This window comes from Neophocaena asiaeorientalis, unplaced genomic scaffold, assembly GCF_003031525.2.
Source record: "Neophocaena asiaeorientalis asiaeorientalis breed wild unplaced genomic scaffold, Neophocaena_asiaeorientalis_V1.1 scaffold264, whole genome shotgun sequence".
Classification (NCBI taxonomy): domain Eukaryota; kingdom Metazoa; phylum Chordata; class Mammalia; order Artiodactyla; family Phocoenidae; genus Neophocaena; species Neophocaena asiaeorientalis.
Window position 1 is genome coordinate 6260960 of NW_020185332.1, and position 8905 is coordinate 6269864.

Below are 8905 nucleotides of genomic sequence, written 5' to 3' on the forward strand. Positions count from 1 at the left end.
AGTATTTTACATGGATTTCTTGGAATGGGTGCTGTCCAGTTTCTGCTGAGGAGGTTGCCAGCTCTTGACTGTGGATCACTGTTGCAAGAGGCACATGGACCTTTGTGCACCAAGCAGTGTAGGAGACCCGGGTGGAGTAAGTGATGCAGCTTACATGTGTATGTGGTACCACTACACTTAAACAGAGATGCTATTTTGAATAATAAAGTACAAATTAATTGAAAAGTACTCTTTAATTCTTACTAGTTTTTGCCATTGTGCATTTTCTCGATCAGTAGATAATAAACCGCAGTTGTGTATGTGTGTGTGTGTGTAGTCCTCCAAATTTTTTAATGATCCAAATAAGTATAGTCAAGAAGTTTGGGAACCAGTATTTTAGCTACCCAGGAAGTCACTGATCACAGGTGAGCTTTGAAGATCCCTGGTCTGATCCTGCTCTGCGTGTCCCTTGTCACTGATAATAGCACTGGTTCTGATTTTATGAGGGTAAAAATCATTCTAGAGAGTCCACCTCCTTCGGGTGGGTACATCCATGCTGCCACAGCTGTTTCTGCTTTTTAGAGGCTTAGTGGGCAGGGGATAAGTGGGACGGGTGGCTGGCTGGCTGCACAGGCAGGAAGCATCAAACCAGATGTGTTGTTTTGTTTTCCAAGTGTACAAGACCGATCTGGAGAAGGATATCGTTTCTGACACATCTGGTGACTTCCGCAAGCTGATGGTCGCCCTCTCGAAGGTTGGTTACCAGTTTATTTCTTTGTCCTTGCTTCCTCCCAAGGCAAGTTGTGCGCCTCATTTTATACTTGGGAACGAATTAACTCAATCATCTGTGCCTGCATCAGAAATTCCAGCTGCATTTTCGACAGTGGGTTTGCACTGTCACTGCAGAGTTGTCATTTTTGTATAATAGGATTTCTTATCCTGCAAAACCGTATGGTCAGGTGGACTTTGGGGCCAGAGGAGGAAGAAGCAGCTCTCAGCTCCTGGCCTGGATTTACGTGCCAGCCCTCACTCTGACTCGGGGAAGGTCATTTTGCCCCTATCTGTGGTCACATAGGACCCAGTGGCAAGTGACCCTCTTGTTTCACTTGCTTTCATTTCTTAAGAGACGATTTGCCCAGGTAGTGGTTTCCCTGGAGAGGTCTTTGCTTGTTTGCTAATGTTAACACATTAATGTGGATGAAAGGCATTTCCTTCCTTAGTCTGAGTTCTGACCCGAGTGCAGTTTAATGTGTATTAGCTGGGCGAGGGAAGAGGAATTTTCCCCTGGGAACCCTGATGACAAATGGTCGATGGGCATGCTGTATCCTGCCCACGCACCTCTCCATCACCATAACAGCTCCGTACTCCCCTCCCCAGCTCTCTTCTCTACCACGTGCCCTGCATACCGCCACCCACCCATCTTTTTTTTTTTTTTTCTGTATGCGGGCCTCTCACTGTTGTGGCCTCTCCCGTTGCGGAGCAACAGGCTCCGGACGCACAGGCTCAGCGGCCATGGCTCACGGGCCCAGCTGCTCCGCGGCATGTGAGATCTTCCCAGACCGGGGCATGAACCCGTGTCCCCTGCATCGGCAGGCAGACTCTCAGCCACTGTGCCACCAGGGAAGCTCCCGCCCATCTTTTTGAAATCCACTTGCACCAAACTCCTGATCAACAGACATTTCTGCTGCATCATATCCAAACTCTCAACTGCCTTTAAGTGTCTTCTGTCCGCTGGCCCTCCCTAACTTAGTCCTCCTCTCTGGGCTTCCCTCCCGCTCACCTTCTCCTCGGCTGGGCGCACATCACTCCCCTGTGCGGAATGGCTTCTCCTGCTTCCCACTGCCAGCCTCATCTGACGGAGCCTTTGCGCTTTGCCTCAGCTGCACCCCATTGTCCACAGACTTTGCTGACGATTCTGCCTGACAGATTTCTGCCTTCTTTTGCATTTCACGTCTACTTAGAGCCACAGATACTGTGTTGTTTTACCATTTATTCCATGCGTATTTCTCCATCTGGGCTGTGAGCTCTCCGAAGGAAGGAGCTAAATACCATTACCTTTTTTAGGGAGATTCTGTAAGGTGCTTAGCCCAGAACTGGGTAACAAGAGGGTATATATAGCCCCCACTTCACTGCCTCAATTATTGTAACAATCCTTGGTCTTACCTAGACTTTTTGGTTTTAACCTAGACTTAAGTGAAGAAAAATTTCAGGAGGGTGTTTATTCAGTAAATAGCGGCTTACATGAGTTGGGGAGAAAATAACATTTTCAGTTTTAAAATGTACAAAGAAATACATTTGATGTTCTTAATTTTTTTTATTTTTTCCCTGTAGGGTCGAAGAGCAGAGGATGGCTCCGTCATTGATTATGAACTGATTGACCAAGATGCCCGGGTCAGTGCCAAGCTTCTTGGTGTTCGGGGTTTTGTTTCCTAGTCTCTGGATAGTGGGTATAGTTACCCATCCTGCATAACAAATTACCTCAAACTCAGTGGCTTAGAACAACAAGCATTTATTATCTCTCAGTTTCTGTGGGTCAGGAACTGGGAAGTGGCTCAGGACTTCTGAGGTTGGAGACAAAGTGTGGACCAGGGCTGCGTCATCTGAGGGCCTGACAGCTTCAGGAAGATCTACTTCCCAGATCACCCACCCGTGTAGTCCCCCACCCATGTGACTGTTGGCAGGAGGCCTTACTCTTTTTCCACATGGGCCTCTCAAAGGGGTTGCTTGAGTGTCCTCACAGAGAGATGGCAGCTGGCTCTCCCCAGAGTGAGTGATCCAAGAGACACAGCCCGGAGGAAGCCAGGTGCCTTTTATGGTGTAATCTCAAGAGTCACACACACTGTCACTTCTGTCACACCCTTCATTAGAGGCGAGTCACTAGGTCTAGCTTCCAGTCAGTGGGAGGGGAAGTAGGCTCCACGTTTGGAAGGGAGGAAGGTCAAAGAATTTGTGGGCTTCGTTTTCACTCTCTGGAAGCTGTGGTTATAACGGGATATACCCTTATAATGCTGGTGTCAGTTACAGGATCAGTTTCTGACTCACATTTGCTCATCTAGGCTTTGCTTGTTTCTGCAGGGTGTAATGCTGGTGTTCACACTGGTGGGCATTTGCTACAAACACACACTAATAGAATTCACAGCACAGAATAGTGGGAGGAGATGGTAGAGGCACAGGCAGGGATAGGAAGGCTTTCTGCCCTTGGTGGTGGGGGAAGAGGTGAGAGAGGCAGAGGCCCTTCCTTCTTTTCTGGCTGAATAGAACTGCTGGTTCTCATTCCATAATCACCCAGAACTATTTGTGAAGCTGATTCAGATCACTGTGAACTACATGCCTTTCCCAGAGGGTCGACAGCTGTCTCGAAGTATTTCATAAGAGCTGAAGAACAGAATTAATTTTAATCCGTTTTAGTCTTAAAATTCAGTATATTTCACATAGCCCACTTAGCAGGAGGTAGAAAAGGGTTTTTTTAATTTATTTTTTATTAAATTGATTATTTATTTTTGGCTGCGTTGGGTCTTTTTACTGCGCGGGCTTTCTCTAGTTGCGGTGAGCAGGGCCTTCTGTTGTTGCGGAACATGGTCTCTAGGCGCGCGGGCTTCAGTACTTGTGGCTCCCGGGCTCTAGAGCACAGGCTCAGTAGTTGTGGCGCACGAGCTTAGTTGCTCCACAGCATGTGGGATCTTCCCGGACCAGGGCTCGAACCCGTGTCCCCTGCATTGGCAGGTGGATTCTTAACCGCTGCGCCATCAGGGAAGTCCCTAGAAAAGGGTTTTGCAGCTCCCAGATAGTGGATGGTCACTGAATAAGTATCGGCTCTTGCATAAGCCTTTCTCCTTCCTTCCCTGCCATTCTTAGCGTCACTTATAGCCCCTAAATTTTCCAGAAACTGAAAATGTGATTGGACCAGCTTTTTTTTTTTTTTTTTCAGCTCCATCATTTCCGGAGTCTCTAAGAATTCTGGGGGGGTGGGTACGTGACTTGTAGCTGTCTTTAGTAGACGACCATTAGTTTATGTGCTATTGAACGTGCCAAATGGAGGAGAGCTGGATGTGCTAATGAGCATTGGCTTGTCCTTCTGTATATGAGTAGAGGTTCTTGGTCATCCCTTCGGTGTTCAGGGAAGGAGATTTCTACAGCATCACCCTCACGAACAACCTCCTGTCCTGCTGTATGTCTGTGCTTCAGGAAGACTGCTCTTAAGACTTTTGACCTAAACAGCACATTTTTCCCGTGTCTGCAGTGCAGTTGTCCTTTCTCATTTTGGCATTCTGAATGTATAGGTTTTGGGGTTTTGTGCGTGACAGGTTTTTAATGACCTTGCTCTGGACTGTGGAATTAACTTCCGTGGTCGGTTGTGCTCGTAGGATCTCTACGATGCTGGCGTGAAGAGGAGAGGAACTGATGTTCCCAAGTGGATCAGCATCATGACCGAGCGGAGCGTGTGCCACCTCCAGAAAGGTGAGCGCTGTGCTGGGGAGGTCTTAGAGCCCCGGGGCCAAACCGGAGGGCCCTCTCAAGTGGGCCGGCTGGGTGTCTGTGTTGGGGCTCGGGTCTGCCAGAACAGAGTACACTCCCTGCTTTGTACCCTCTAATCTCACCCATTTTTCCTCACCAAGTCCATTCACCCTTCTTTCCCATTTTGGATCGTTTTTTTTCCCCTAAATCCTTTTCATGTTTGGTGCTTTGTTGTGCGGCCTCTTCTCGTCTGGATCCTTTTATCTTGCTATATCTGTTGAAGTAGTGGACTTAGTTGGGTGCTATGTATGTACTGTTTCTCGTGGCCCAGAGAAAGTGGGTTCCATGCCGGAGAGATGAAGATGGTCAAAACATGTGGCTGGGGCAGTGCCATTTAGAACAGGTGCACGGTACGGCTGTCCCAGGGCAACTGGTACAGTGTCAGCTCTGGTCTGCATGGCAGTCCCTAACCCTCTAGGGTGCTATGATTATCATCATCTGTGTGTGTGTGTGTGTGTGTGTGTGTGTGTGTGTGTGTGTGTGTGTGTGTGTGTGTGTGATGCATAACCGTGTGGGTAACCATTGATAGCTTTGACTAGTGGCTCTGTTATAATAATTATCTGTTGCTTTTCTTTAGTATTTGAAAGGTACAAGAGCTACAGCCCTTATGACATGCTGGAGAGCATCAAGAAGGAGGTTAAAGGAGACCTGGAAAATGCTTTCCTGAACCTAGGTAAGCAGGTGTGGCCCCCTCATCCCTAGTGGACATCAGCTTTCAGTCAGCTAGCTGTGCTGAAGCAGAAGTAACAAATGGCCATCCTGTTAATTCAAGTGGCTTTAGGAGACATGAGACATGGCTTCTTTACATGATTTGGGTAGTTTCATAATCTTCACCGTATGAATTTAAGATATGGAACTGAAGAAGGGCTTACGTTGGTAGAATGGAGCGTTGCCCAGGAGGAATAAGATAACCAAAGAGGGCTTCCCTGGTGGCGCAGTGGTTGAGAGTCCGCCTGCCGATGCAGGGGACACGGGTTCGTGCCCCAGTCCGGGAAGATCCCACATGCCGCGGAGCGGCTGGGCCCGTGAGCCATGGCCGCTGAGCCTGCGCTCAACCTGCAGCAATAAAGACCCAGCGCAGCCAAAGATAAATAATATATAAATTTATTTTTAAAAAAAAAAAGCACAGCTGGCTGATTCAGAGGATTCCTGGTTTTCCCTGAGCGTTGCCCATTTTGCAGAGCCCACTCCTGTTACGTCTGGTCATCTGGTGGTGTCCCAGGTCAGGGCTTCACCCCCTACTGGTGGAGGAGAGAGGAGTTACTGACCCTTTTCTTCTCTCCGCAGTGCAGTGCATTCAGAACAAGCCCCTGTATTTTGCTGACAGACTGTACGACTCCATGAAGGTAAGGGCAACTGGCCGAGAGGTCCATGTTTCCACACTAGGCTTTTTCTTCCTTTGTGCCCCAGACTAAAGCTCCTGACTAGTGGATGGAGGAAGGGACCCCACTGTCTAGGTGCAGGAACACACTAGTCAGCTCTGCTTTAATGTGACAGGTGAGAAAACCACAAATCTGTCTTCTGTTTCTCCCAACTACTTGAACACATGTTTGTGTGCAGGTAGAAAGCAAAGTGCCACGGGAGAGAGAAAGTGCTAGATGGTGATCATGTCAGATTCCTGTTCAGATTTCTCAGTGATTCCCTCCCGGTACCCCAGAGTGAGGACAGACAAGGAAAAGAGGTTATTAAGCAACCACTAGGCAGTAGGCATTGTGCGACTTACTTTATCTTAAATCATTACCAAAAAACCTGTGAGGCGTGTGTGACTATTTTCTTTCTAGATGAGGAGAATGGAGCTTGGAAAGTTTCAGCTTGCTTGAGGTTACATAGCCAAACTTGAACTTGGGTCTGTCTGACTCCAAAGCCAGCCCTGCACTTTTCCCTTAAATGGACTGTCTCTTCCCACAGTCGCATCCCCTTTTCCACGCCTTAGATGTGCCTTGTGCCTCATGGCTTCCAGGCCCTTGCCGCCTCTTCCTGGGTCACCCCCTTGTCCACACTGCCTCTCTCCCGTCTCCCCTCAGGTTCCATGTCAAGTATGGCCCATTCTCTGCTCTGAGGTTCTGGATGTAAACTTTAGTGGTCCTTATTGCTTGTACCATTCAAAATGGCATAGAGCCACGGTGAGCGTGGTAGCACGTGCTCTCTAAGCCCCCGAGAGCCAGGAGCTTTGTGTTACGTACGTAAACTCGCGCACTTCCTGACCTGAGCCTTGCAGTGGTTAGCGCTCAGTTCACGTTTACTGAATGTACAGCATGGGGGCTTTGTGCCAGTTTCATGCTGGTGTGTTTGGAATTCCAAGGCGCTCATTGTTCTTAAGGGAGCAGTTTTGCGGTTATCTTTGCAGTCTCTTAGAGGGCGGCATCAGGAACCCAAATGAGTTCCATGCGCAGAAGAACTCACTAGACTTTTTTTTAACGATTAACATTGTCAGCGAATTATAACTTGGAGCGTAAATTTGACTTTCAGGGCAAAGGCACTCGTGATAAGGTCCTGATTAGAATCATGATCTCCCGCAGTGAAGTGGACATGTTGAAAATCAGATGTGAATTCAAGAAAAAGTACGGCAAGTCCCTGTACTACTACATTCAGGTAAGGCCCCACCTGACCATCAGAGGGCTGGGAGTCCTGGTCAGGTGCCTGTCAGAACAATGGCAGAGGGCTTCCCTGGTGGCGCAGTGGTTGAGAGTCCGCCTGCCGATGCAGGGGACACGGGTTCGTGCCCCGGTCCGGGAAGATCCCACATGCCGCGGAGCGGCTGGGCCTGTGAAGCCATGGCTGCTGAGCCTGCGCGTCCGCAGCCTGTGCTCCGCAACGGGAGAGGCCACAGCAGAGAGGGGCCCGCGTACCGCAAAAAAAAAAGAACAATGGCAGAATGGCGGTTTTCTGTTTTCTAACTCCCCGGGGAAGAGATGCTAGTCATCAAATATCAGGGATTTATTTTGAAAGTGCTATTAGGATTTGTCCTGGAATCTTACAGAATCAGGCAAATATTTCATATTTCCCACACCTATTCTGCAGGGACAGTTGGTGCTCATGACAGTGATCCTGCAAGACTTGCTGACATCCTGAAAAGACTTAGATCAATTTAATCTACGTTTTATTATATTTCCATTTCTTGAAAGTCCTCTGTGATAAGCCTGGCAACATTTCCTCACTCAGAACTCCCATCTCTCCCCTCCCCATTTAGCCTGTCCCTGTTTTGGAGGGATAGAGTGTTCGTATATAAGAAGCAGTTGCCTTCACTGTGGTCCCTCCCACTGTGTTTAATTCAGACAGATGTTGCAAACCCCTCTTTCTGAAAGATCCTGAAAATTTCAACGTCGTGTCAGTGGTTACCAGGGATGAATTTAGAGCTGGGTTTGCTATAACTAGTTTACTAGGGCATATGTTTAAAATTCAGGGAGGATTTAGACTCAGTAATTATTTCCTTAACTCATCAGCTTATTCCCACGTGACCTTAAGAGTCCATGAAACAACAGAGTCAGGCAGGAAGGTGCCTCGCGTGTCTTCTCTGGAAGGATGCGGGCCAGGGAGAAAACAGGTGCTGTTTGCAGGACCTCAGTGCAAGAGGAGCAGACTGGGTTCTGTCCTCTGGTCACTTACCATGTTAACCCCCAGGACCCTGTGTTCTCTCTACCCTTGTGGCAATAATCTCCCCTGGGCCGCGATCCCTGAGGGTCCTCTGATGGTTTGGGTGTGTCTGGGCAGGTCCCACAGAGGCTCCATGTGCCGTGAGCCTGCTTGTGTGTTTCTGCAGAGTGTGGATCTTTCTCCTGACCCTGAATTTCTTTTTTCTCCTTGGCCACTTATAGCAAGACACCAAGGGTGACTACCAGAAAGCGCTGCTGTACCTGTGCGGTGGGGATGACTGAAGCCCTCAATGGCCCGAGGGTCCAGGACAGCGGCTCTGCGCTCCCAGCTAACAGTTCTACACAGTCAGCTTGTGGCTAACAAACCCCTTGTGCCCATCCCTGGGAGGATGACGTTAGTGCTGCCCACCTCACCTGCTCCATCCTTAGTTTAGTTGCCTAAGCATTGCCTGCCTTTCCGGTCTAGTCTCTCTTTACAGTAAAAGAAATGAACATTCCAAGGAATTGGAAGTGAAATCTATGATGTGAAACACTTTGCCTTTTGAGTACTGTGTCGTAAACAGATGAATAAACTGAATTTTTACTTTAGGAACAAGTACTTTGTTGACCTTGCTCTCAATTTAATTGTTTCAAAATCAAACGTGCTTACGGGTGGTATTGTTGGGCCGGTAAGGCTGTCCCCTTGAGGAAGAAAGCTCTAGAAAGGAGCTGTCCGATATAGTAGCTGCTATCCAGATGCGGCTACTTACATCTAAATTTATTTAAATGAAATAATTAAAAGGTCAATTCCTCAGTCAGTCTGTCCACATTTCCGGTAC

At 48.3% G+C, this 8905-nt stretch overlaps 1 protein-coding gene across 2 annotated transcripts in view; it reads left to right on the forward strand.

Moving 5' to 3' along the window:
* ANXA2 (annexin A2) overlaps positions 1-8685 on the forward strand; it is a 44107-nt gene extending 35422 nt beyond the window's left edge. For both annotated transcript variants that reach the window (XM_024735247.1, XM_024735246.1), the window contains exons 7-13: positions 654-733; positions 2311-2370; positions 4344-4437; positions 5072-5167; positions 5782-5840; positions 6964-7086; positions 8310-8685. In XM_024735247.1, the coding sequence (XP_024591015.1) occupies positions 654-733; positions 2311-2370; positions 4344-4437; positions 5072-5167; positions 5782-5840; positions 6964-7086; positions 8310-8369 (572 nt within the window). In that variant the 3' untranslated portion in view covers positions 8370-8685. The remainder of the gene's footprint in view (positions 1-653; positions 734-2310; positions 2371-4343; positions 4438-5071; positions 5168-5781; positions 5841-6963; positions 7087-8309) is intronic.
* Positions 8686-8905: the final 220 nt, after the last annotated feature.